The sequence below is a fragment of the Merops nubicus genome, unplaced genomic scaffold (assembly GCF_000691845.1).
Source record: "Merops nubicus isolate BGI_N331 unplaced genomic scaffold, ASM69184v1 scaffold4179, whole genome shotgun sequence".
In the NCBI taxonomy this organism is placed as follows: Eukaryota; Metazoa; Chordata; class Aves; order Coraciiformes; family Meropidae; genus Merops; species Merops nubicus.
The window spans coordinates 1,771-28,968 of record NW_008631548.1 but is presented as its reverse complement, the minus strand read 5'-3'; the positions used below and the strand labels follow the sequence as shown (position 1 = coordinate 28,968).

At 47.1% G+C, this 27,198-nt stretch overlaps 1 protein-coding gene across 1 annotated transcript in view; it reads left to right on the top strand.

Annotated features, from left to right (window-relative positions):
* Window positions 1-25,238, top strand: part of DDRGK1 (DDRGK domain containing 1) — a gene marked incomplete at its 5' end in the record, with an annotated part of 28,252 nt that extends 3,014 nt beyond the window's left edge. The window contains 7 exons of the mRNA XM_008947594.1: window positions 6,140-6,246; window positions 8,079-8,180; window positions 16,334-16,456; window positions 18,403-18,441; window positions 22,607-22,663; window positions 23,346-23,394; window positions 25,066-25,238. Coding sequence (XP_008945842.1) covers window positions 6,140-6,246; window positions 8,079-8,180; window positions 16,334-16,456; window positions 18,403-18,441; window positions 22,607-22,663; window positions 23,346-23,394; window positions 25,066-25,238 — 650 coding nt within the window. The remainder of the gene's footprint in view (window positions 1-6,139; window positions 6,247-8,078; window positions 8,181-16,333; window positions 16,457-18,402; window positions 18,442-22,606; window positions 22,664-23,345; window positions 23,395-25,065) is intronic.
* Window positions 25,239-27,198: the final 1,960 nt, after the last annotated feature.

Sequence of the window (27,198 nt, the reverse complement as noted above, 5' to 3'; positions counted from 1 at the left end):
TGGCCATAGACACCTAAATTTGCTGAGTCTCAGGCAGAAAATGAACATTGAAGCCCAAAATGCCTCAGCTTCCCTAGCAGAATCCCAGCCCCTGGGGCATACGTGGGTTGTGCTTTCAGGGGTGCTGTGCCCCCCCAGCCAGGGGTTTGGTTTGCCTGAGTCATGTTTTTCAGTGGTTTGAGTACTCCAAGGAGGTCGTTCTGTTATGAGAATATCAACAACTATTAATATCCTTTGATGACCAGAGATTGTTGGGGAGATATTCTTCAGTGGTGACAAAGTGATTCTCAGACTGCCTGAGGCCCCTGAGCTGTGTTCTACCAGCATGGCTCCCAGGCTGGCTCTACCAAGGTGGCTTTGCTTGGCTTATATTGCCCAGTTCAGTTCCAGTCATAACACTACTGGCTTTCTTGCAGCCCAGAGGACGTCTGCTCTGCACATGGTAGAGGGTGCCTGTGGAAAATGAGTCTGGGAGGAGAGTTCTGTATTCATGTGGTTAGATTGCTTCTGATATCCCAGCTAGCAGACTTAATTAGCTCTGTTTTATCTTCATTTAAATTGAGCCCAGACAGAAGTGGCTTTGTGGGGACAGCTATAGCCAAGGTCATGGAATTGTAGCACAGCTTGGGTTGGAAGGGACCTTTCAAAGTCATTTCATCCTGCAGGGAGCAGGGACACCCCCAACTAGAGCAGGGTGCTCAGAGCCCCGGCCAACCTCACCTGGGATGGTGCCAGGGATGGGGCAGCGACCACCTCTCTGGGCAGCCTGGGCCAGAGGCTCACCACCCTCAGTGTCAAAAATATCTCCTTCCTAATTTAAATTTCCCTCTTTTAGTTTAAAACCATCCCCCCTTGTCCTGTTGCCACAAGCTCTTAGCCACACTCTCCCAGCCTGGCCTCCCAGCAGAGGTGCTCCAGCCCTCAAGATGAAAATAAACTCACTGCAAGGCATAAATGTGTGCAGGCATCAGGCATTGCTCATTTAGGGCAGGAGAGGCCAAAATGAGCTGTGAAAGGATGTGGGGGAAAGGAGATAAACTGGAATCTCCTTGAGGGTTGCCTGGGGCAGGGGTGTGTGAATAAATAGCAGTAGCTGTTTTCCAGTTTCAGATCCCATTTATTTGTTGAGCAAGGAGAGGATCTCTGGGTCTGGGTTTTGCCTCACTGGTTGCTCTGAGTGCCTCCACTTGGACTTTTACCACCTTGAAGATGTTTGGTGAGAGCTCTTGTCTGGCTGCTGGTCACAAGCAGAAAAAGCAATGTTGCAGTTCTCCAGTTGAGTTTGTGCTTCCAAACCTGCTCCTTGTGCCTTCAACACAGCAGAGCTCTGCAGTGGAGCAGGTACTTCTCTTGACACTCTTGTTTTTTGCTTCTTGGAGCAGAAAGTGACCCAGCCAATCTGGTGTTTGCATAAAAGTTTTAGTTCTGTAATTTCATAGAATTGTTTTGATTAGAAGAGACCTTTCAGATCAAGTTCAGCTGTTCCCCCAGCACTGCCAGGTCCCCACTGCCCCATGTCCCTCAGCACCACATCTCCACAGCTTGGAAACCCCTCCAGAGACAGGGCTTTGGTGGGTGAGGCTGAGCTAGATAAAGACATGAGGCAGAAGAGAAGGATTCTTAAGCAGCCCAGTCCATTTCCAGGAAGCACTTTCAAGGGTTTAACCTTCAAAGGTGCTCACTGCCACGTCCTACAAACACACAGGACCAGGCTGGATGGGGCTTGGAGCACCCTGCTCTAGTGGGGGGTGTCCCTGCCCATGGCAGGGGGTTGGGACTAGTTGGAATTTAGCCCTTCACATCCAAGCACTGATTTAGGAATGTCCAGTGCAGTGAACATTGGGTTAAATTTGCTTGCACGGAATGGATAATGAGAAAGTGAACAGGTTTTGACAGACTGAGTGCTGCAGCTTCTAAAATCAAAAGTGATAACAAGAACTGAACGCTTCCAACAGAAATTAAGTCCCAAGTTCCTCTCTTCTTTTGCTTGGCAAGACTTGGAGATCAAAATCTCCTGTTTTCCTTCAGGAGGGCTAATCCTGACTGAGGAAGAAAGCACAAAACAATCCAAAAATGGCCTTAGGAATATATTATTAGGGCATTTTAAAATGCCTGTTGTTGCTTCGTGTAGCCTGTAAGTCCAGCATTCAAATCTTGAATCTAAAAAAAATCTCCTGTGTTTTCTGCTAGTTTGGGGGGAAAAAAGAATATAAAAATAATTGTAATTTTTGAATCCCCATTCCATGATGGATACTGTGTGTAAACTAAAGTGAAGAACCTGGTTTAAGGTGGAATTTGCCAATACAAGAAGGAGTTTTTCTGAGCAGACTCTACCTTTTGTGGAACATTGCATCTCTCCATAGTCTGGTGTGCTGGAAGATCTGGAGAATATATGGAGGTAGAAACACAGGTGTGGTCCTAGGCTGTTCTTGGGAAACTGCTGGTGATAGAGCTAAATTAATTGATGTAGTAGTTGAAATCATTTTATTGCTTAATCAGTAGGAAAAACCTTTCTAGGACAGTTAAACTGTGACGACTAATATCCTAACTAGTGAATCAAACGTTGATTTTGACTTGCTCCTATTCATACAGAAAGTGACTTCAGTGTTCTCAGAGTGTCCACATGCCCTGGAGACATTTCAGGTGCAGGGGGTGTGTGGAGGGGTAGATGTGGGGGCTCTCAGTTACACCACCTGGCTTTATTGGAGAGAGAAAAAGCTTCCAAGTCCTTTGACCCTAACTAGTGAATCAAACGTTGATTTTGACTTGCTCCTATTCATACAGAAAGTGACTTCAGTGTTCTCAGAGTGTCCACATGCCCTGGAGACATTTCAGGTGCAGGGGGTGTGTGGAGGGGTAGATGTGGGGGCTCTCAGTAATACCACCTGGCTTTATTGGAGAGAAAAAGCTTCCAAGTCCTTTGACTTCTGCTCAGAAGGGCCTTTGTTTGCTGTCCTTTTTCTGGCCTAACCCTGGGCTGGTTTTGTGTCTCCAGATTAATAAGCCAATGTCTCGTTCTGTTGTTAAATTGGGTAACTACTAAATTAAGGGGAAAATAAATATATAACAATTATTATGGTTGGGACATGGGACTCACAGATGTCCATACCTTGGTCGCCCAGTTCCTTCCCAGTGGCTGGTGTCCTACATCTACTCAGTGTCAATAGCAAGTGCATGTTCTGTGCCTTCAGGATGAACTATTTGTTTTGCCTGGCATCTTTCTCCTCCTCTCTCTTCTGCTAGATGCTGTGTAAATAGTAACTAAAGCAGCTGGTTGTGCCCAAAGGACTGGGTGTGAGTAGCCATGTGTGCAACTTGTGTCCTTTTTTTGGTCATGGGAATCCATTTACTTCACTTCCAGAACTTAGTTAGAAACCTTCACAGAATCCCAGTGTGGTGGGAGTTGGAAGGGACCTCTGGAGATCACCTCACCCAACCCCCCTGCTCCAGCAGCTCACCCCCAGCAGGGTGCCCAGGGTCACAGCCAGGTGGGTTTGGGATCTCTCCAGAGCAGGAGACTCCACAGCCTCTCTGGGCAGCTGCTCCAGGGCTCCATCATGCTCTAGTTGAGCAAACTCTATGTTTGTGTAAGGCAGAACATGTAAAGTGATGTGAAAGCATCACTGTGAGTTAAACTGTTTCTGCTTTCTGTCTCTTCAGAGTTTCAGAAGCTCTGGAGATGTTGGTACAAGTTCTGTTGGACTGAAAGATGGACCAGAATGTGTTGGTGGGGTTGTGGCTGTGGTTGAAAGCAGGCTCATGGTGTCACCTCCAAGCAGTTCAGGTGAAGAGGGTCCTGTCTACCTTGAGGTTTGGTGTTCTTGATCAGCTGCAGATGACCAGAATTCACCCCTCACATGAGTGGCATTGACCCAGGACTGGGAGAAGGCTTTAAAAGCCTTTCTAGACTCCTGCCTAACCTCCAGCTCAGATACACTTCATATAGATGAAATCTGAGTAGCTCTCAGAGCCTCCAGTTGAACAGTGTCATAGATGGAGTTTCACACTTGTGGTGTTTTCCAGAAATAACTTTTTGAAGACTAACACAAGTACCAAACTGTTCATTTTAGACTAACAACTGCTAATGCTGGGTCACTCACCCGTCGAGTTTGGAACTCCCCTTAGCCTGGTGTTTAAAATAGAAATAAAGTTATTTTAAGCTTCAGCAAATTTGTAGAAGCAACTGTGTCAAGCCTGAGTGTCCTCTGCTGCTCTCTGTGTGGTGTGGGAAGGGGGGGAACCCTTTTGATCAGCTCAATAATCAGATAGCAGTAATTCTCTGAAGCCCAGTTCAGCCAGCCTGCCTCATGTTGACTCAAATCCCCTGAAAACAGTGAATTTATTTGAGAGCCACCTACACAGCTCTCAGTTGCATTTGTTTCTGGTGGTGTGTCTCAGTGGCTTAACCATCCTACCATGCTGTGTGGTGGGATTAGTAAAACAAGAGTGTTTCAAACCAAATTGTGTGTATAAAAGCAAGGTGAGGCTCAGTCATCCTTTAGGAACAGTTTTTTTGGGTTCCCAGTAAAGGGCACGAGGTGCTATGGGGGGGAACTCCTACAGAAAACCTCCACCAGACCAGTTCTGGTGATTGCCCCAGTAGGATCAGCTCCAGGCCCAGCTGCTGCAGGCTCTTATCAAACTGGTCCTCAACATGAGGAGCTTTTTTCTTCTTGTTAAACCACTCTTAGAAACCAAGGGCTGAGGGGTTGGGCAAGGGGGGGATTGGGTTTTTTTCCCCTCTGATGACAGGGGCTAAATTTTATTTCTGATAAAGATATTTTTGATTCTGCCATCTGATTCAAGCTCGTGGATCTCTAGCTGTTGTGTAGTGGCTCCTGAAGTGAGCTCATGATTTCTCATTGAGTGCTGAGGGCAGTCCCACAGTACTTATGTTGTAGGATCAAGGACTAATTTAGATCAGCAAATAAAGTGGCCAAATATTCATGAGACATGAGATGAGGAGGAAATGGCAGTCCTTAAAAGCTCTTCAGTCTTCTTTAGTCTCTGGGTGAGCAGAAGTAGAATGGGTTTGCAGAGCAGTTGAGCTTGACACTTCCAGAGCTCACAGCTGCAGAACTCATCTTCAGAAAGCTCTTCAGCTTCAAATTGTACAACAGGGAGTTCTTTACATGTTGTTTTGGTGCCATCAAGCCCAAGATTCTTGGACTTGTTTCTCTAAGAGAGACAGGAAACTACTGGAGAGAGTCCAGTGGAGGCTACAAAACTGTTGAGGAGCCTGGAGCATCTCTGTGCCAGGCCAGGCTGAGAGCCCTGGGGCTGCTGAGCTGGAGAAGAGAAGCCTCAGAGGGGATCTGAGCAGTGCTGAGCAAGAGCTCAAGGGCCCCGGGGGGCAAGAGGCTGGGGCCAGACTCTGCTCAGTGGTGCCCAGCCACAGGCCAAGGGGCAACGGGCACCAACTGGAACCCAGGAGGTGCCACCTGAGCAGGAGGAGAAACTTCTTTGGGGTGAGGGTGTTGGAGCCTGGAGCAGCTGCCCAGAGAGGCTGTGGAGTCTCCTGCTCTGGAGAGATCCCAAACCCTCCTGGCTGTGACCCTGGGCACCCTGCTGGGGGGGAGCTGCTGGAGCAGGGGGTGGGATGAGGTATCTCCAGAGGTCCCTTCCAACCCCTGGCACCGTGCTGGGATTTGCATTGCAGGGATTTTGGTTGTTTCCCTCCTCCATTAAAGGTTAGCTAGGGGACAAGTGGTGTGCCTCTGAATTCCACTTTGGGAATAGGTGTCTTGTGCTGAGCCTCAGTGTAGCTGGGAAGAAGGTCTCTGCAGGTGGGTGTTAGGCACTCCTGTCATGACACCCATTAGCACCTTTTATATGTAAGAAAAGCTGTGTCTTTTAATTGTGGAAAGCAGGAAAGGTTTATGAAAAGCTTTCCTTCAAAAGATCAAGTTTTACCTCTGGCTTCTCTTTGAGTGTGTGTTTGCCTTGTTACTTCTACTCTGTGGCTTTGGCAGTCTTGTGTGAGGGGGTTTTTTTTTTTGCCTTTTTCCATCTAACAGGCTTTTTCTGAAATGGGTGTGTGTGTGTGTCTCCTTTTCATCTGCTGCTGCTTTCCCAGGGAGCAGTGGAGTTTCTCAAAGGGACTCCACAGATGATTTAAAAGTCTGTGTTTTTCACACAGAGGAAGATGATGCTGAAGAGGTGCCAGAATTTCAGGTGTCTGGGAAAATTGGAGCAAAGAAGCAGAGGAAATTAGAAGAGAAACAAGCCAGAAAAGCACAGAGAGAGGTAAGTATTTCCTGCCACGTAGAGAGCCCAGAGCAGAGCCTGATTTGCAGCACTCCACAAAACTGGTGACCAGAGACACCCCAGAATAGCCAAGGCAGTGTCATCACTAGAGTGTTTTTGGGGTTAAAACTGTCAAGTCAGCTGTTCCTGTCCTATCCCAAGAGGACTGTGGAAAATGCTGTCTTGTTTTCTTTCCATTAGGTTCTCTGGCATTCTGAGGGGGGGGAGAGCAGAGAGGAGTTAAACTCCTGAATGCTTTTTATGGGATGTTTCCAGTGGTTTGCAGCTTTATGTCAGGACTGGCTCCCCTCAGAAATACCCTCAGCACCCACGTGGTGCTGTGACCAAAAGCCTGGGCAGCTCTGAGCAGCATTTCAGAGTGCAAACCCTTTGGGGGTTTATCTCTGTTGAGCCATGTTTGTTGTTCCTCTGGCTTGGGGGAGATGAAAAGCAGACCCTGTAATCCACTGAAATGTGTGATGCAGTCAGATTTGGGTTGAAGTTTGGCTTTTAAACAGAGGCCAAGTATGCAGGCTGTAGCTTTTCACTTCTTTCCTAAATCTCTGTGCAAAAGTACTTAAATCCTGTTGCATTTTTTTTCAGCTTTGCCCAGCCTGTTGCTGTTAATTCCAGGGAAGCAAGAGGGAAACTTAGTTTCCAAAGCCTGCTGGTGGATGGCAGCACCTTGTGAATGAATTCCTTTTAGTTGTTTTGTCCATTTTTTTTGCAAACTCTGTATTGTTCTGGAACTTGGACCCTGAGGTTGCAAGTAGATAAAACTCCAGCAGCCTTTGCCTAACATGGGCTGCAGTGCAGGGTGGACTTCACAGATCTTACACAAAGACAGGGATTGTGAAACTGTGGACACTTCTAACCTGCAGAGAGGCCAAACAAAGCCAGTGAAATCCCATCATAAGAGTTTTAGTGTCACCTGAGGGTTAAATCCAGCTTCTGCTTTACACTCCAGTGCTGTGCCCTGTATAGATAGGGCAGTTGGTAATAAACCTGATTGTTGTGTGATGTGTAAACTTCCATTACCAGCCTTTCCTCAGTCTGTGCTTTAACCATTTTGTCATTACTTTCCACGTGCATTCTCTTTAATTAGCCTCTTTTTTGTGGAAAATCTGAGCAAAGTTGAATGAAGTCAGATAAGCATCAGTCAGTGGAGTGAGGAATCTTTTGTTTCATTTGATAACATGCTGATTTTTATTTTCCCATGTAGACAAACTCCTTGGTTAGGTCCTTTTCTCTAAAACTGTCAAAGCCACAAATCCTCTGAATGGCTGAACACCCTTTTTATTTTCTCAATAACCCTTTTGTTAGGTTTGGTTTAAAAACAAATCATAGAATGATTTGAAGAGAGGAGTACATCTTTTCTTTAAGAGATTCTACCCAGGTTAATGATAAATTTGAATGTACTTGGGCTTCTAGAGTTTATATTCCTCTCTTTTTTTTTCCTCTCCTTAAAGTCCCTTCTAACTAAATTTTGAGGAGAAATAGTTTGCTATGAGATAATATTACTTACTGCCACTATAACAACAAACTCCTATGCATTTACCCAGCTTAAACCCTTATTGAGATACAGCTAATGCAAGTGAGCAGAGTAATTTCTAAACTTAACATTTTAAGTAAGCTGAAGATTGAGGTGTGGAGAGGAGTTAAATGATAATGACTTTATTTTTTGTCCTTATTCTCCTCACTGTTTCTTTCAGAAGATGCAACCAGGAAGACAGTAAGAAACCCCCCTCATGGTTTCAAAATCTGCAGTGAAAACATGTGTATTCAGGAGGAATAAGGCTAGGCTTGGATTAACTGATTTTTGGGTTTTTTAGGCTGAAGAAGCAGAGCGAGAAGAACGGAGAAAACTTGAGTCAAAGAGAGAGGAGGAAAGGCGGAAAGAAGAGGAGAGAATACGCCTTGAGGAGGAGAGACAGGTGGGATTATAGGTGGATTTATACATGGAAAGTCTGAACCAAGTCTCTCTTTCAGGTTGCTTCTGTGACCAGCACAACTCTCTTTGCCTTTCTATACATTCTTAATTTGGTTTCCTGCTGCTCCCTTTTGCTGGAATTCCTCTAGCCCTCAGTTACTTCAACTGAGAGTCTGGGGCCAAACACCAGCTCATCTCCTGGTGCTGGGGCTGCTGCTGCTCTGTGTGCCACAGCAACAGGTTCTTTGGTCACTTTGTTATGTTGACAAACATAGCTGATAAAATCAGCCCTTCATTCATCTGGGAGCTGTTTAATTGCAGAAGGAGGGAAGTGCTCCCTCTCTTCCTCCCAGCAAGAGAAATTTTGGGAGTTGCTTGCTTGCTGTCTGACAGGATGAGTTTGGTTATCACAGAATTGTAGAATAATATAGGTTGGGAGAGACCTCTGGAGACCATAGGGTCTATCTTCCTGCTCAAACCATGTCCAGTTACAGCAAGCTGCTCAGCACTTTGACCAGCCCAGCTCCAAGTTTCTCTTAACAAAGGAGCTTCTTCCTGTGGAGAAGGATTTGGGGATGCTGGGGGTGAGGAGCTGGCCAGGAGCCCCCAGCAGCCTGAGCTACACCCCCAGCAGCGTGGGCAGCAGGGCAGGGAGGGGATCCTGCCCCTCTGCCAGCTCTGGGAGACCCCCCTGCAGTGCTGGGGCAGCTCTGGAGTCCTCAGCACAGCAGAGCCAGGGACCTGCTGGAGCGGGGCCAGAGGAGCCCCAGCAATGCCCCGAGGGGGGAACCCCTCTGCTGGGAGCCCAGCAGGAGAGAGTTGGGCTGGGGCAGCCCCAGAGGAGAAGGCTCCAGCTGGGGAGACCTGCTGGGGGCTGCCAGGGGCCTGCCAGAAAGATGGGGGTGGACTTGTGAGCAGGGTCGGCTGTGACAGGACAATGGGATGATTTGAAACTCAAAGAGGGAGATTTAGACTAGAGAGAAGGAAGAAATGTTTGACCCTGAGGGTGTTGAGCCCCTGTCCCAGGCTGCCCAGAGAGGTGGTCGCTGCCCCATCCCTGGCACCATACCCGGTGAGGTTGGCCGGGGCTCTGAGCAACCTGCTCTAGTTGGGGATGTCCCTGCTCCCTGCAGGGGGTTGGAGGAGATGACCTGTACAGGTCCCTTCCCACCCAGCCCATCCTGTGACTGTGTTCCACTCTCCCCAGCCCCTGTTCATGGTGCTCACTTGAGCCACCTGCCCGACAGCTGGAACCAGCAGGGCAGAAAGTGAAAGACATCAGCAACTGATTTCACAACTGTTGTGTCAGATGCTATCATTTTATTCTAATTATACAAATCTACACGTGCTTCACAAGGAAAGGCTTCCAAACTCCTCACAGGAGGGCATGTGTTGACAGGAGTGACCCAGAAGAGCAGGTACTGTGCACCCACAGTGCTTTTGCTGAGTTCTTTTCATCAGTGAGGGAGACAAACTTATTTCAGAGCTGCCTTTTGTATTCTGGCCATCAGTGCTACTAGCTGAGAAGTGGGACTGAGCTTCATGCCCTCTGGGGCTCGAGTAAGCTGTGTGGTAGCTTTCCAAAGTGCTTCTGGAGAGGAGGACCAAGGGGTTGGCACCATCCTGGCCTGTCCCAGGGCAGCGTAGCCCCAGCTTTCAGTGGGCACTTGATGGAAATTTGCCTGTGGTTTGTAGTGAGCAGATGTGTTTTCATTTGCTCTGAGCACAGGTTGGTAAGTGGAGTGTGTTGCTGGTAACACAAGAGGAAAAGACTATTTTTCCTCTGTTGGGATCATAAAAGGAGGATAAAGCAATTCATTTATTCTTCTATATGTTTCCTGTGCAGAGTATATCCATGAAGTCTTTTGTAGCATGTATGTTTACCTCTGGGGTTACCCCCCTCAAAATCCTTTATCTTCTGAATTCTCTCATTAATTTCTCATCAGTAGAAGGCTCCTGAATTTCAGAAGTTGAAGTGGATGAGTAGAGTCAGTACTAAAACATCAGCATGTGCAACATGGTCCAAGATTTTTTAGTTGTGAAGCAGCTTGAGTAAACTTCCAGGGGACCAGTGACTCCACAGCTGCCTTTCTGTGAGAGATGTACAGAGTTAGAAGTACCTGCTAGGGATCAAAGCTGGAATCCTGAGATTGGACAGTGATCTGTTGCCTCCCCTGCTTGCCTAGCACAAGAGAGAACTGACCAAGTTCTCTCCAGTGGTGTATTCTTTGAAGTGTTTTTTTTATTATTATTATTTTATATTTACAATTTTATCTTTTAATTTTTTTTCCTAGGTAAGATCTTATCCTGTTAATTGTCTATGGGTTTGACCAGGGGTTTAGCAGTGCAGCTGCCTAAGCTGGATCAGCCAGGCATGGTTGAAAAGTTGAGTAGAAACTAAGGGTGAAATTCTAACCTCACACAGAAAGTGCTTATTAGCCTATTTAGCTTTTTTTTTTCCCTAATTTCCTTCAGTTTAGGGCTGAGGAATTAATTTTGGATCAATGAGGAAACTCTTGGTTTTATTTCAATTTTCAGCACTCCTGTTAACATTCCACCTCCATTTCACAAGGCTCAGTGAGAAAGGGGAATATAAACTAAGACTGATTTTATTTTTTAATTATTTTTTTATATTCTGTGCTCAACAGTCCAAAGGAATAACTACTAGAATTCTGAAAACTCCTTGGAAGCCTGAATCTACCTTGCTAGTCACCTGAACCAGTACCTTGGCTACTTAAATTCTGTAATTTTATCCTTTTTTTGTTTGGTTTAACAGGAACCAGAACAATTCAGGACAAGACTTGGGCTGTTTCAGCCTTGACTGGGTGATAGGAGGGGAAACAAATTGAATTAATAGCTGCTTGATTACTGTGCATGTAAGCGTGGCCTGTCTTTATCATCATAACATCTTATCTTTCAGATCTTGTTAGAGGGATGGAAAAGCTGCTGCCTCTCTCCTGGCCCCTATAAATGAATAAAGGGATCATTGGATTGATTGTGGGGTTTAGAGAGTACATTGGAGAAAGTGTCACATAGATGTTCCTCCAGATAAAGAATTTTTCATGTCCAGGAGTGATCTCTTGTGATGGATCAGCCTTTGTGGACTACACATGGGATAACTGCATTCCTCCAATTAATTTAGGAGGTGAGAAGAGTGATTTTTAGAGGCAGTTTGATTGCTGCTATTTCTGCATTCACATAATCCCAAAAGGCACAAGAAATTGAGAGTTTAAGGCTGAGAAATGCTACAGCTGGCTTCATTTCTTTCCTTTTCCAGTACCTCAGAGGTCTCTGCAGGTACAGTGACAGCAGCAAGTCTCTCAGTTTTTCTTTCTTCTGCTGTACACCAAAGGTATTGAGGCCACTGATGAAGATTTACAGCCTCCAGGAAAAGTTAGTCTCCAAACAAACACCTTTGTGAGCTAAATTTCAGCTGAACTTTTTGTTTCCCCTCTCTCTCTCTCCCCAAAAAGTGCTACCAAAATGGGGAGAACTTCAGTGAAGGGTGAGGGACAATCTCCCAACAGTTTCAGCTACAGGTTGAATTCAACAGCTGAATTCTTGGCAGCAGCAATAGGTGGTTCCTGCACCATTACACACCATCTAAAAGTTTGTCAGCTGATGAGGGAAGCCAGATAAATTCAGGAGGATAGAAAAACATGTTGCAGCAGGCAGATCTTCTACAAATTCCCCAGTGTTGATCTTTGATAAGGTCACTGGGGCTGTTAACCCTTTCACACACACCCCCCCACTCAAGTAATTTGAGTTATGAAGTCTACTGGAAATGGTGAATTCTTGAGTGAGCTGAAAACCTGTTTTCTTTCAGAAGCAAATGGATATGTCCATTTATTGTGGGGCATCTCTACGAGTACCTTCAGGGGAGCTACAGAGGCAAAAATCTTGCTTATTCTGGAGAAAAAGAACCCCCTGGGTCTCTTCAGATACACTCCTGTGCCCAGAGAGATGAAATGTGGTCGCCCCTTGGCTGCGGCGTCGCAAACCAGCTGCTGTATTTTTAAATTCAGGTTTCCTCTCCAGGGTTCTGCTGCCCTGATTGGCTGGGCATGCAGGGGAGCTCCTTTAGAAGTGGCACTTGCCTCAGCTCTGCTCTGCCCTGGGGATTTCCCTTTCACCCTTGGAGTTTTTTAGTGGTGAGATGGTTTACCAGCCGACACCTTATCAATGACAGCGAACTTCCTCTGATGTTGCAAAACAGTGCCTTCACACAAAGCCTTGCAGGCTGCAGGCACAGGAGCTTTTTATAGCTTTTTTTATTCCTCTGCACAAGGATTTTTGAAGGTTTTACTCCCTCAGGCTGAATTTGCCCTCCTAAGGAGACTGCTTGTGCCAATGGAGGCCTCACAGCTATCCCTCTTCTAGGCTAAAACAGCCCTGAACAGGCTGTAAATCCTCTCCAGAGTGGACAGAGCTTGATACAGTAAGGAAACCACTGGTCTTGCAATGAGCCAGCTTTTAACTGTTGTGAAATAAAAGGCCACAGCAGGAGGGAGCACTGGTGTGTGTTTGTTCCTAGCTACATTCAGACAAGATCTGTATTGCTCAAGTCTATCTGTCCCAAGTTCCCAAACTGGGGCAATTTCATTTAGGCTTTCAGATTAGCATTTCAGTGCCTCAATAAAAATGGGCTGGAGTTTCATGATCTACTTGTAAAGTCCCCTTTTGCATCCTGCAGGACCTGCAGTCACAGCACACAAGCTGGAAGTCACACAAGGAGGGTTTCTTCAGTCCATGAACCTCCAAAGAATTTGGCACAGGAGCCAGCATGATCTTTCTCATCCCACAGGTTAAGGAACCAGCCACAAACAGGGAGTGACTGGTAGCAGGTGGTGTGGCTGAGGAGAGTCCTGTGTTTGCTCAACCTTCCTCACTAGCAATGAGATCTCTTCCACTTAGCAGCTGATTAAGCTGCCTAAAACTGATTTGTTTGTCAGCAAGTTGGTCCTTTATCTGATTTGGAGGAGAGTTGGCACAGCTCACAACTGGCAGCTTCCTCACTGGGAAAGCTGCTTAGGCAAAGCTCTCAGGAAAAGCCACTTACTCTGTAGGCCAATATCACTTAGGCCAAGTGTCACCTTAAGTGGGTTACTGCATTGCAAGCTAGAAATGGTGGTGCAAGGTCTTCTTGCTGAGTGCTGTCATCGAGGTCCTCACCCTCTGCTGATAATAGTCATGCATGATAAACCTCCAAAAGCTGTGATCTGTCAACCAGCCAGAGCTGTGCAGTTACTCAGGCAGCATTCCAGGACTCCAGAGGGATTTGTGATCCCAAGACTCGAGGTCTGCTTCCAGCTGCAAGTCTAAAAGAGTTTGCAAGTTGCTGGGGGTGTCACCTGGTAAAAGCTGTTGTGCAGTTGGGAGAATTCATGAGTTGCTGGGGGTGTCACCTGGTAAAAGACTGAGCTCTTGTGCAGTTGGCAGAATTCATCTCTTTGGTCTAGTGAGACACTGGAATGGGTTGCTCAGAGAAGTTGTGGATGTCCCATCCTTAGAAATGTTCCAGGCCAGGTGGGATGGGGCTTTGAGCAACCTGCTCTAGTGGGAGGTGTCCCTGCCCAGAGTCCTTTCCAGCTCAAACCATTCTGTGGCTCTGTGATGCCATGGAAATAATCACTGAGATCAAGGTCAGAGGCAAGCAGAAGGTAATGACCTGAAGGGAGCCTCACAGCACATCCAGGTCCTGGGGGCAGGTGGGGTGAAGGGAGCCTGGGGCACAGTGGAAGGACTGGGACTGGGTGCAGTGGGAAGTTGGTGCTGACCAGGTCTGGTACAGGAAGGGGTTAAGGGTGATGGAAAGTGTTTCCCAAGGGGCCAGAGATGCCCATGGAGCTCTGGAAGGTCAAGGTGGCACATGAGCCTCACAGCAAGCCTGTGGAGGTAGAGTTGATCCAGTGTGGATGTTTGGGGAGAAAAAAGGAGAGAAAGAAGAAAGGTTTGAGTGGTTCATTTGTTTTTTTTTTCAATAAAGACAGGATCAAAGTCTGGTTTAGAGTTTCTTCTTCCCATGCATCACAGCAAACTGATCAAAAAGAAATCTTTACTCTGTAGCAAACCCCAAAGTTTGGGGTGCATTTCAGTGAGGGGGGGAAGCAAACCTGCTTCAAAAAATAAATGCAGCTGAAGGTGAGCATCTGCAGTTACCAAATTTCCATCCTGCTGGGATTTCCCCACCACCCCACCCAGGGGGGTGAAGGGAGGAGGCCCAGCTCTTATCTCTCCTCTGAGCCACCTGTTTTACCACTTAACTCCACAGCAGTTCACCAGATCAGATTGGGGAGGGGCAAAGAAACCTGCCCAGCAAAGATGGGAAGGGGTCTGAGGTTATATCTGAGCTGAGTGGCCCTTGAATGAGTCGTGTGGAGGGAGTGCTGGGCTGCTGAGAGTGTTCCCATCTGGGAGCTGTGATCACAGCCAGACAGCCTGGGTGTTGTGGGAGTGCAGCCTGCCTGACTGTGACCCTGGGGCTTCCAGGCAACTGCTGTGTGACTGGGGCATGTGAGGGTGAGGAAAAGAGCTGAGAAAAGGTGTCAGCAGCCAGGTTGTCTTCTCCTGGGTTCCCCCAGCTCAGCTGGCACGGCCCTTGCTGGGCCCTTCTCCCAGGGCAGTTGTGCAGAGTCATCTCCTCTTGGCTTTGAACCAGCTCACAATCTGGCCAAATCCTTCTGCTTTCTCCAGACTGAATCTGAGGTGCATATAGGTAGGAAAAGCCAGGAGGCAGCTGGGTGGTTTTTTGATAGAACCATCTGGAAATTATTTGCCAAAGCAATTTTCAAGTTTTGTGATTGGTTTTAGGGTTTTTTTTTTTTCCTCATTTCAAATCCTGTTGAGTTACCTCTGTGATAGAGCAAGGGAAGAAGCTTATTCTTACATTTCCAGGCTCAAGATGAAAATAATGCACTTAGAAGAAAGGAACAATTACCAGCACTTCCAAATGAAATATGGATCTGTTGTTCTTGGCACCTGCAGTGCTTATAAGGGGAAAAATAAATCTCTGCTCTTGGGCTTTTCCTCATATAGTCCTTACAGTGGTGACCAACCCAGAAAATGGTTTTGTTTTGTCTTCAAGAGCTTCAAGGGTTTTTTTGTGATTTAAAAAGAAAATGGTTTTTGACTTTGAACATAGACTAAGATCCTTTTGAGCCTGTTTTGCACATTGGTAGCACCCCTTCTCCTGACTTTCTGGGAGTTTGATTCAATACATTTGGGATCCAATATGCTTTCCCTTCAGTTTTTGTTGAACTCCCCCATCCCCATTTCTGGTTTCTTGCTGATTTTGGCCTTACATGGCATCTTTTTTTTTTAATCAGGGTATCTTTCACTGTACCTAATGACTTCTCCTGGCTCTTCCTGTTTTAATGGAACACGTGTTTGCTTTCCAGCCATTTAAGGAAGCAATTACCCTATTAATGTCAAAGATGTGGTATGGCAAGCATTTAGAAATCAATGCAGTTGATCTTGAAGTGATCAATTCCTCTGCTAACAGTAAAGGAACGCCCAGAAATTGTCACTGAAATGTGAAAAACTCATTTTTCTATGTTCTAATCAAGGAGATAGCAGCCAGAGACCCATCCAGTTGGAATCTCATTGTACCAGGTGCTGTACAAACATCAATTTCTCCATGGAAGAAACATTTTTCTTCCCCAAACTTTTTTGCTGGTAGGTCAGAAGAGCAAGATTTTGAAACTTTTGCAGGCCAGCTGCTTCTCCCCTGCAGATGGGCACCAGTGTAACTCTGTTCTTCATGACCACTCCCAATCCTAGGGCACATTAGAGCAGAATTGGGGCCACTTGCTGAAAACGTGGATGTTGCAGCAAAGTACAGTTAGGGGCAGGGACTTCCTGCCACGGGACCTGCAGAAGAAGCACTCATGCAAATGAAGGGAGCAGGTTGCTATATAAGAGGGGTTTTCTCTGTGTCAGGGCTCTTCAGAACCAGCCCAGGTGGATGGTGTGCAAGCTGACACTGCCCTGTGAGATGGTGCCTTCTGAAATGAATGATGATGCCATCAAGGGAGAACTCAGACTCATTTTAGGCACTTTTTAGCCTCTGTATGTCATAGCAGCTACAGAAGGTGCCACTTTGCTTTAAACCTGACTGGAGGAGGAGCAAACTGACCACTTGTCATCTTTTCTGTCCAGGAAGAGGAGAAAAGGAAAGCAAAGGAAGAAGAGGAGAAGAGAGAGTATGAAGAGTACCTGAAGCTGAAGGAGAGTTTTGTGGTTGAAGAGGAAGGGGTTGAAGAATCAATGACAGAGGAAGAGGTATGTGTGTTAGGCTGCTGCAGCAGTTCCCTTTGTCTTTCTTAGTCTCAGGTTGCACTTGCTGCATGCTGTCTCCTGTAAAATGAACTTGAAAGCAGGAGGCAGCCAAGTGTTCTTGCTTCTAAAAGCTAAATGGTGTATATGGCACAGGTTAAGCTGGAGTATTCCCTGGGGAATGCATGCTGTCTCCTGTAAAATGAACTTGAAAGCAGGAGGCAGCCAAGTGTTCTTGCTTCTAAAAGGTTAAGCTGGAGAATTTCCTGGGGAATGTCACAGTCCCTCATTCTGGACTCCTGTGAGTGAGTTTAGAGCACTGAGGCAAAATACCTATTGCTGGAAATGAGTTCTCTCCTCCCTTCATCTGAGGACTGAAATAAAACTCCTCCTGGAATTGGGATACTCTTGCTGTGCTCAGCTCTGCCCTACCCATATCCAACAGGCCAGATGAAAGCAAGGCTCAATTTGAAGTTTAACCCAAGTATCTTGGGGGGAATTGTTTGGTTTTATTTTCTAGAGCAACAGAGCTGCTGTGAAATGAAGTTAAAAACCAAGCTCTTGTCTGAAAAGGCTTTAGTTAAGAGAATTGACAGGGCACAGCCTTGTGGGTTGGACTCTGGATAACTCTGGTTTTGGTGCTGCAGATGATTTTTATGGGGAATAGTATTTCAAACTGGTGCATTTGATGTTCTAGAGTGCTGCTCCTGCAGCCCTGCTGCTGGGGCTGGGGCTTGAAATGTCAGAACTCGACAGAATATCACAGCAAACTCAAAAAAGTTCCACTCTTGTGGGAGGCAATGCTCTTACTCTGCTGAAAACCTCTTAGGCTCAGTTTAACTGCTATCAAATGCTGAAAGTGCTTGTGGCTTGTAGCTGCCAAATTTGAGCTGTCCAGTGCGTTTTGTGGTGAGTTTTTTTCAGGGCTATGTGTGAGTTTGCTCCTCTGCTGAAATATTTATTCCTAAATATTGAACTGTTCCACTTCAGACACCCTTTAAATCCAGAGCATGTTTATTGTCTGTGTTCCTACAGCTGCCTGTGAAGGAGAAATCAATCCTTCTGTAGATGGGAACAGAGAAGGGTGTTCCTCTCTTAAAAGATCCCAGCAGGCAGTTGATGCCTGGCTCTCAACATAAAATATCTTTGCTAGGGGTGAGGATTTAGAACTTTAATGATTTGAAAGTCAGGTTTGGAAGCAACCACAGGTAGCTGCTTCTTTGGAGACAGCCACCTTGCAGAAAGGGCAGGTCACCCCCCTGCCTCATGATGGATCATGTGCTGCAGCATTTCAGTGTCCTGTTACAAGAGCTGACTCTGCTTGGGTGTTGTTGAGGCTGGAAATTAAGGTCCTGAGTTCAGCCCAAGCAGTTAATTAAGGCTGATTGATTTCCAGGGTTGCAGAGTAACCTGATCTCCTCTGAACTTGCACACATGATGTTTGTGTTGCCTTTGAACGCTGAGCAGTTGATATTAAACTGCCAGATCTCAGGTGCATGGCCCCTGAAAAGAGCTCAGGCTGCCACATGTGCTGCACAGCTGTGCTGCCCAACATCTGCATGAGCACTCTCCCAAATCACCCCATGCTTTACCTCATACCCAGTCTCCTCAGCCTGCAGATCTGTCACTGAACAATGCACAGACTCACCCAGATGTGGTCGTTTCAGGGGATGTATGATGTGGAGAATGAAAGAGTCAAAGAGTTCTTTTCCAAAAAAGCACTTAAACTCTGCTTGAGCTGTATTCTGTCTTAGAAAATACCTGTCATAATAAATTAGGAGTTAAGATTAAACCTAGTTATAGAGTTTTTTTCCAGTTGAGAGTCTCCCTCAGTGTGTCTAAACTTGGGGAGCAGGTAAGCTGAACACCTCTATAATATTTCTGCTCAGCACCTTTGCACTGCCTTTAATTTTGGTGAGTTTAAAGTAACTGTTTTCTTTGCTTGTGTCCAGTCTCGCAGCTTTCTGCTGGAATTTCTGGACTATGTTAAGGTAAGATGCCATTGCTCCTTCTCCTCCTTCCATACTTGTCTAAAATACCTTTCTCAAAGAGCTGAGTTGCAGAAAGAAGGAGAATCTTCCCTTCCTCTTTGATTTCCTTAAACATTCAACCAGTAGCAAAAGTAAAAAGCTGAAATCAAGCTGCTGTATTTACTTAACCATGCCCAAGTGTGTGCCTGGGTGTTAAAATGAGTTGTAATTAAAGTGGTGTCCTGGCTTTTTGGGGCAGGATTGTAGCTCCTACCTTCTTCCTGAAGGACAGGCATGATAACATCTGCACTGGTGGATCAGCCATGGGATTTATGAACAACAGTCTTTGCTGTTGATTGAGGTTTGGGGCTTTTTGTTTGTCAGCATCAGGTATGATTTAGAAAACAGTCTCTCCACAGTCTCAGCTCAATCAATCCTGTGATTTCTTGCCTTGTTTTTCATCTGTGCCATGTGAATTTTTGGCAGGGCTATTTCAGAAGAGTGCTTGGTTTTACCAGGGTGTGTTAGTCTCCCCCTCATGATATTGGTTGTTTAAAACCTGGGGTGTGTTCAGGAGGATTTCCCCTTCTGACCTGCAAGGACAAACACTCCTCTCTCCACTCTTGATCTATCAAAGGTCAAATGCATTTTTCTACTCTTATTCCAACAATGTTATGCAAATCTTTTGTCCTAATGAATCCCTTTGTTCCTTCACTGGAAACAGGACTCTCCCCTGACAATGTATGTGAAAGGCTTCATCAGTAAACAAATCACTTGGTTTTCCTGACCAGTTTTTCTTGTCTTTTACCCAGCACAACCCCAGTTACAGAGAGATTTGTTTGATGGGTGACTCTCCACAAGAGGTCAATTTGAGTGCTGGCCCTGCAAGTCTGAACAAGGACTTGGGTCGTTCTGGAGTTGCTGCAAAGCATCTTCTGCTGTGCTGAGAGAGGCTGCCTGTCTCATCATGATCTCAGGGGGGTTGGGAGATGTCTGAGCTCAGAGTTAGCACCTGTGGTCAGTGCTGAAGCCTAAACAGCCCATGGTCAGTAACCCAGAGCCCACTCTCTCAGAAGCACCTCCAAAGGTGGATGAGACAGCTGAGAACAGACTGGGGAAGAGTCCAAGTGAAGCTGTGGAGCAACAATGACCCATCAGAAGGCACATCCCATTCTGCAGCCATGCAGCACTTCCAGCATTCTGAGAAGCCAGAGAGGTTTCTTTGAAAGGGAGGAGAACCTGGGAATGGCCATGCCTGTGAAGACCACCCTCCATTTCAGTCCTCTTCTGTGGAAGTCACCCCAGCTCACCCCTTCCCATCCCATCTAAGGCTGTGGAGACACAGCCAAGCTGTTGATTTTGGAAAACATGCTGTTCTTTATCCAGCAGCTTGGCTACCAGCAAGAGGAGGTAGAACAAGAAGATAGTTTAATGTCCTTTGGGACCTTCCATGGAAATCAGGAGGGTTTCTAAGGGCTGACAGAGCAGGGGGCTCTGATTCTGCACCTTGCCCTGCTGGTTGGGATGGATGGAACAGATTAGTCACAAACTCAGTAGGCACATGGGTATAGTTTTCTATTAGTCACTTCTTGACATCAGAGAAATGAAAACCTCAGTCAGAAGTGCTTCAGCACCTGATTTCCTCTGTAGAGATGAGTTGCAGAACTGGGGCATTGCTTTCTTCTGCAAGTTTTAGTATCTTTTTTTATTTTTAATCTTGAAAGGCTGCTTAATATATAGATTGTGTTCCCCTCACCTTCTAGTCACAGAAACCATTGACTTAGGTCAAGAAGCAGTGCTAAGCTGCTTGTAGCTCTTTGAAAACCACATCAATTAAAAGCAATTGGCAGTTTTAAAAACTAAAATTTAGCTCTTCTGTTGAATAACTTTCCTGGTATAACTGGCTGGAAGTGGCTCCCCCCCTGCTTCCTTCCCAAAGGTGTTTGAAATAAGATGCAGCCTCTTTTCTCCAGCTCTGCCTCGTGGGATTGTTTTCAATGAGATTTTTCTTAAAGATGCCCAAAAGGTTGATGCCCAAAAGGTTGATGCCCACCAGTTCTGCTTTTCTGAGAGCTGAGCATCTCCCATTTTTGGGGGAGCCTTGACAGAAACCCCTTGACCTCAGTCTGACCACCTCACAGCCCAGGCTGTGGGGTTGTCTCTGCTGCAGGAGCCAGCCTGGGTGTTTGCAGAATTCTGGTGGCCAGTCCTCAGGTTGCTTTTCCTCATCCAACTGCTCTCCCCAGCATCAAGCTGAACATGGAATGCATTCAGAGTTGCAGCCAGTGAACTGAAACAGCAAACTGCATTTGGAAACACCAGCAAAGGACTCTGAGCCTTTCCCCTTTCCTGGATTTTAAGACACAAGATAAGGAAAGAAAAAATCCTCCTCAATCCTCTTTGATCCCTTGCTGAGGACAGCAGCAGATTCATGCCTAAAATGAAAAGAATTCAGTGGAGTGTGGATGTGTGTGTGTTGCTCAGTGGAAGTTAAGCCTGTGTGTAAAACACCAAGCATGTGGTGAAGTGATTTGTTTGCTTAGGACCTCACAATGTCATTGTATTTCAGAGTGTGTGGGGAGTGCATCCTAATCCCACCCCACCCTCAGGGCCCTGCTGCACAGCAGGATCTGCCTTGGAAAGCTTCCACTGAGCTTGGTCGTGGAGGGTGAATACCTTTTCAGTGAAGGTTGAAATCCTGTTTTTCTTGTTGGTGTGGCTTTGCACCCCCCTTTTTGAACAGAAGATGGGACGAATCTTGGCAGTTCCCAGCTCTGAGAACTGAATTCCATGGACTGGTTCCAGTTCCATGTGTTCAGTCCATGGTATTCAGTTCTCTAGCTTGGCTGCATCCAGCTTCACAACGAAAAAAAGAGTCATCTCTTTCAGCTTCCCTTCATTTCTTCAGTGTCACCCCAGTGTGCTCTCAAGATCAGAAACAAATGCATTTATCATTTGAAATGTTGCAGCTGATGATGTAGGTGCAGCTCTGGAAGAGCTTCTGGTTGGGAGAGAGCTGTAAAATCAAGTCCAAACCCTGCAGTCCAGAGAGTTAACTGCCCAGTTTAGGGGAGTTTTCTGCTTTCCAAATTCCTTACAAAGAGTGCATCCTGTTACTGCATCTAAACAGAGGAGTTTCTAAAGCTCTGCAGATAAGAAAACAGGAACCAGGTACTTCCAGATGAGCCCACCAGCTGTTTTCTCTGTAATTCTCTGGAGCTACAGAGAAGCATAAAACCAGATGGGAGCCGTGGTGGCTGCGTCCTGGCTGAGAGAGGCTGCAGCAAGACTCTTTCCAAACAAAATGAAAATGTGCAGCTCCTGCTTCTGCCTGTTGTCCCCAGATCATCGTGCTGCCTGCACAGGAATGCACTGGCAGCTCTCAGGAGGTGTTCCCTGCCTGAGGAGGATTTTTTGTGGCATTAATACACGTCATGTTAGTAAAACACAGACTGAAGGACTTCAGGCTGCCAGTCTTGTCTGGATTTTTGTGTGTGCTGATATACACCAGTGATTAATCATGGCATGGGTTGGGTGGGAAGGGACCTGTACAGGTCATCTCATCCAACCCCCCTGCAGGGAGCAGGGACATCCCCAACTAGAGCAGGGTGCTCAGAGTTCCATCCAACCTCCCCTGGGATGGTGCCAGGGATGGGGCAGCGACCACCTCTCTGGGCAGCCTGGGCCAGGGGCTCACCACCCTCAGTGTCAAATATTTCTTCTTTCTATCCAGTCTAAATCTCCCTCTTTGAGTTTCAAACCACCACACCTTTTCCTGTCCCAACAGGCCCTCTTTGAAACTTCCCTCAAACAAAAAGGGAGCCTTCTAAAGCATACTGTAAGTTAGAGGTTGCAGCTGAGAAGCTCAGGAGGCCAGGAGAAGAGAGCCCTGGCTGTTTGCTGTGCTTGTGCTCATCCTGTCCTGACACAAGGGAAGGTTCAGGGTGAAAATTGAGAAATGCATCTGAGTCTCCACTTCAGTGTCTCAGAGCAGACTCTTTCTACAGAGTGGATTAAGTGACTTCAGAGTATATCCTCAGAGAAAAAATGCCTACAAGGGGACATTAGGTAGGATGGCAGGTTCTACTTTGTCTGTTAAATGCATTTTTTTTTTAATTAGGAAGGAAAAGATATAAGCTAAGGCTCTAATTCATCAACTGAATGTAACTCTTGTTTGTGTCCACAGAAAAAAAAGGTGATCCAGCTGGAGGACTTGGCTTCACATTTGGGCTTAAGAACACAGGTAAGGACTAAACCAGTTTCAGATGAGAGGAGGGCAAGTGGGTGACTAAAGGCAACACATATCCAAGTGTCTCAGCATTACTGAAAACTTGGGTTTGGGTGAAGTTCAACAAAATCAGCCCTAAAGCTGTAGCTGTTCATCAGAGCAGCATCCAGCCACTGCAGGGCTGTTGGCTGACAGGGTGGTTTCAGTGAGGAGTGCTCAGCCTGCCTCTCACCCAGCTGCCTCTCAGGGTGCTTGGGCATCAGCAGCAGAGCTAGAAGCAGATTCAGACTCTGCCTGGGTAACTGGGCAAGTCATAATGTTTGCAGACCATCAGTAGGTGAGGGGCTTTGCTCCAATTCCTTGTTCCCTTGAAGGATTTCTATCTTCTGGTGCATTGCTCCAGAATATTGTCCCTCTGAGCACCACAGAACCCTGTCAAAGTGAGCTCACGGTGCAAGATCTGCACTTCAGGCTTTGTTTTTTTATTCCCTCTGTCCTCTTCACTAAAAACATTTTGTGTTTTGACTCAAGAGCAGTTGTGGCTTGTTGTAGTTTGAGCACGTTTGACACCTATCTCTAACGTGAGGAATTCAATGGCAGCCTCCATCTGTAGGTTAGCTGAACACAGGATGTGCTTTTTACCTCCCTCTTGATCAGCTGGTTATTCCTTGGTTGTTTTTTTTCCTCTGTTGGACAGGATGCAATCAACAGAATCCAGGACCTGATGGCAGATGGCACCCTGACAGGTGACAGCCAAAACACAAGGGGCACTTCACTCTAGCTGGGGAATGGGGGGTGCAGAAAATGCCCTCGCTGTGGGAGAGACTTCCAGTGTCATTTGGTTTAAACTGTAGAGGTTCACAGCATGGTTTGGGTTGGAAGGGACCTTTCAAAGTCCTCTAGTGCAACCCCCTGCACTGATCAAGGACATCTGCAGCTAGAGCAGGTTGCTCAGAGCCCTGGCCAACCTCACCTGGGATGGTTCCAGGGATGGGGCAGTGACCACCTCTCTGGGCAGCCTGGGACAGGGGCTCAACACCCTCAGTGTCAAATATTTCTTCTTTCTATCCAGTCTAATTCTCCCTCTTTTGAGTTTCAAACCACCCCTCCTTGTCCTGTCCCAACAGGCCCTGCTCAAAACTCTGTCCCCAGCTTCCTGACAGGCCCCTTGAAGTAGTGGAAGGCCACAGGAAGGTCTCCCTGGAGCCTTCTCTTCTCCAGGCTCATCTCTCTCAACTCTCTCCTGCTGACCTCACAGCAGAGGTCACAGAGATCCATCCCTATGATCATTTTTGAGGCCCCCTCTGGACCTCCTCCAACAGGTCCATGTGCTCCTTGTGCTGAGGATCCTAGCAGGACTTGCTAAATAGGTATTTTTATTCTCCCTGCTTCAGCTGCTGTGAAGCTACAGTTCAAAGCACTGTGAGGTGTGATTGATCCTGTGATACGTGGTGCAGGGGTGGGGAGTGAATGTCTCCAGCAGCTCAGGAACCAGCAGCAGGCTCCTGTGTGTGGGTGGAGCTCTGCTGAAGGCCTTCAGGGGCTGTGAGCTGCATGGGATGTCTTCTGAAAGAATCCCTTGGATGTTGGGGGGTAGTTTGCCAACCTGCTTGGAAGGTGCTGTGGCTAAAGCCAGAGCCCAGAGCACCCCAGGATTGCTCTGGTGGGTCCACAGGGTACCCACTGAGACTGTCCCTGCTCACTGCAGGGGCTTTGGTCTAGATGACTTCTAAAGGTCACTTCCAACCCAAAACATTCTGGGATTCTATGATCCAAATGACCTAAAAAGTGCTTTGAATCAGAGCATAAGGCCACACACTGCCCTGGCTGTGTCTGTGGACTGCAAGACAGGGCAGCAAGGTCCTCTGCCTTGCCTTTGGTCCAGCCATGAGTTACCAACACAGAGATCTGCTCCCACTCTTGAGAGGAGCAACCAAAACATGGAAATTGGGGCTCCATTCCCTTTCAGAGGGTAAGTTGGAAGGGCTGAGCTGCCCCACGGGGGCTTTGAATCACCCCTGGCCCCTCCTGCTGCTCCTTCTCCACCAGCAGAGCACATCAGCAGCAGAACTCCGTGCCTGAAGTCGCTGCTGTGGAACTCCCAGCTACCTCCACACAACAGAAAGGACAGAATCACCAAATCAGCTAGGTTGGAAAAGACCTTTTAAGTCTTGTTCCTTTTGAACACAATTAGTCCTGCCAAGGCACTTGGCTATTGTCATAACCCTGCTCAAAGAGCCAGCAGGAGAGAGGAGATGAAAGCCCGGCTGCTGCACGTCGCTCTGCCTGCCCTAGATAGGAAATGCAGCCTCAGCAGTTGGAACAGCCCTTCCAAAAGAAGTGACTGATGTCTGTCGGGAAGCGAGAGGAGCCAAAGTGCTGACTTCAAGGTCTTTTTTCTTTTCCCCCCACTGTAGGTGTGATTGATGACAGGGGCAAGTTCATCTACATCACTCCCGAGGAGATGGCCGCCGTGGCTCAGTACATCAAACAGAGGGGCCGGGTCTCCATCGCTGAGCTGGCCCAGGCAAGCAACTCCCTCATCAACCTCCAGCCTGACAGCCCAGCTGCTGCCCCCACCCTGGCCTGAGGAAACTGCAGCAGGAGCTTCCCCTCGGGGTGAATAAACCACAGAATTCACACCAAACAGGAGCCCCTCTAGTCCGTCCGCGGTGCTTCACGTCGGGTGCTCTCCTGAAGCATCTTACCTTGGAAGTTTTGCTTTTGGGTCTGTTAGAGCTGGTATAAAATAGGCCAGGCTTTTGTACTAGCCAACAACTTGGGGCTAAAACACTCTGGTACAGCTATACCCCAGGAAAACCAGTTCATTTTTATGTGGTGACTTTCTCTTGGCAGGCACATGGGACAATACCCAGATTTTTTATGGTTCCCAGATTCTGATGGAGCAAAGATACCTGGATTTGATTGCACTTGGGATTCTCCAGGCTTGCTTTGCACTTGTAGGCTCTAGCTTTGTGGCACTGACAGTCACAGCCCAGAATAGTAGCTGGGTGTGTGCAGGGCTGAGGTTTGCAGACTTTGTCTTCTCCATACACATTGGAAGGATAGAGCATAAAGAAAACACTCACGTGTGTCTCTGTTCTTACTGAAACTCTAGAACTGTGAGACCTTCCAGAGGTTATTTCAGCAAACCTTTGCTACACGAGTGTGTTTCACTTGCTTTCTAGAATGTAAAAAGTTTGCTCAGGGCCAAGCTTGGTGTTTTTTTTCTGTAGCCAAGAGATGAAAACCTCCAGGGAGAGGCTCCCTTGCCTCGTGTCTTGTGCAGGCCACTTCTGCTGGTACCAGCCTGACTCTGCTGATTCATCTCTGAAGTCAGAGCCAGCTCAGAAGCCCTCACACCCCCGACCCATAGCCTTGGTCTTCTGGACTTTATTTGTATTTTTAAACCCAAAATACAGGCACTGTGAGTCATGCAATTAGTGTTATGAGTAAATGGTGGTTAATTTGCTAATTGCAGGGGTCAGTCTGTTTCCTGCCTAAGAATATTTTGGGTTTTTTTAATCAACTAATTGAGGCTTTGTTAATTCTCCTGTTTGAAAGCAACGTGGATATACGGTGACTGGGGAAGGCAGAGGGGCTGCTTTGGTCTCTGCCCAACTTAGAGATAATTGAGTAGGCTAAAAGTTGGCCAGATGAGAGAATAAAAAGCCAAGGGAAGGATGCAGAGCTCCTTTGTAACCTCTGCACTGCTGCCAGAGGGGACAGGACCTGGAGGGATGTCATCTCACTGGACCGTGCTGTGGTCTCAGATGTCACATCATCCAGGGTAAGGTGTGACCACGTAGCTGCTCTGGCTGTTGTCCTCCTCTTCCACCATTTCCCTCCCTCTTCTTTGCACCCAATTGCATCCTGTCGGTGTTCAGGAGAACTTGGATCAGTCTCCTTGTTTTGGGGTGCTCTGTGAGCTTCACTGTGGGTGAATTGGGAGGTCAGCCACTTAGATCAGCCAGGGAGAAGAAATCTAGGGCACAGAAAGCACGTGTAGGCTTCTGGCTCTTCCAAAAACTCCTGTGGAAGCAAACTGTGCCCTGCCTTGGAGAATTGCTTCACAGAGAATCACAGCATGGTTTGGGTCAGAAGGGACCTTTCAAGGTCATCTCCTCCAACCCCCTGCAGGGAGCAGGGACATCCCCAACTAGAGCAGGGGCCTCAGAGCCCTGGCCAACCTCACCTGGGATGGTGCCAGGGATGGGGCAGTGACCACCTCTCTGGGCAGCTTGGGCCAGGGGCTCACCACCCTCAGAGTCAAACCTTTCTTCCTTCTCTCTAGTCTGAATTTACTCTCTTTTAATTTCAAATCACCCCACCTTGTCCTGTCCCAACTGGCCCTGCTCAAAATTCTGTCCCCAGCTTTCTGAGAGTCTCTAAGTACTGGAGGGCCACGAGAAGGTTTCCCTGGAGCCTTCTCCTCTGAGTGCCCAAGCCCAACTCTCCTGCTGGGCTCCCAGCAGAGGGGTTCCACCCTTTTATCACTTTTGTGGCCTCCTCTGGACTGGCTCAAACATATCCATGTCTCTCCTGTGCTG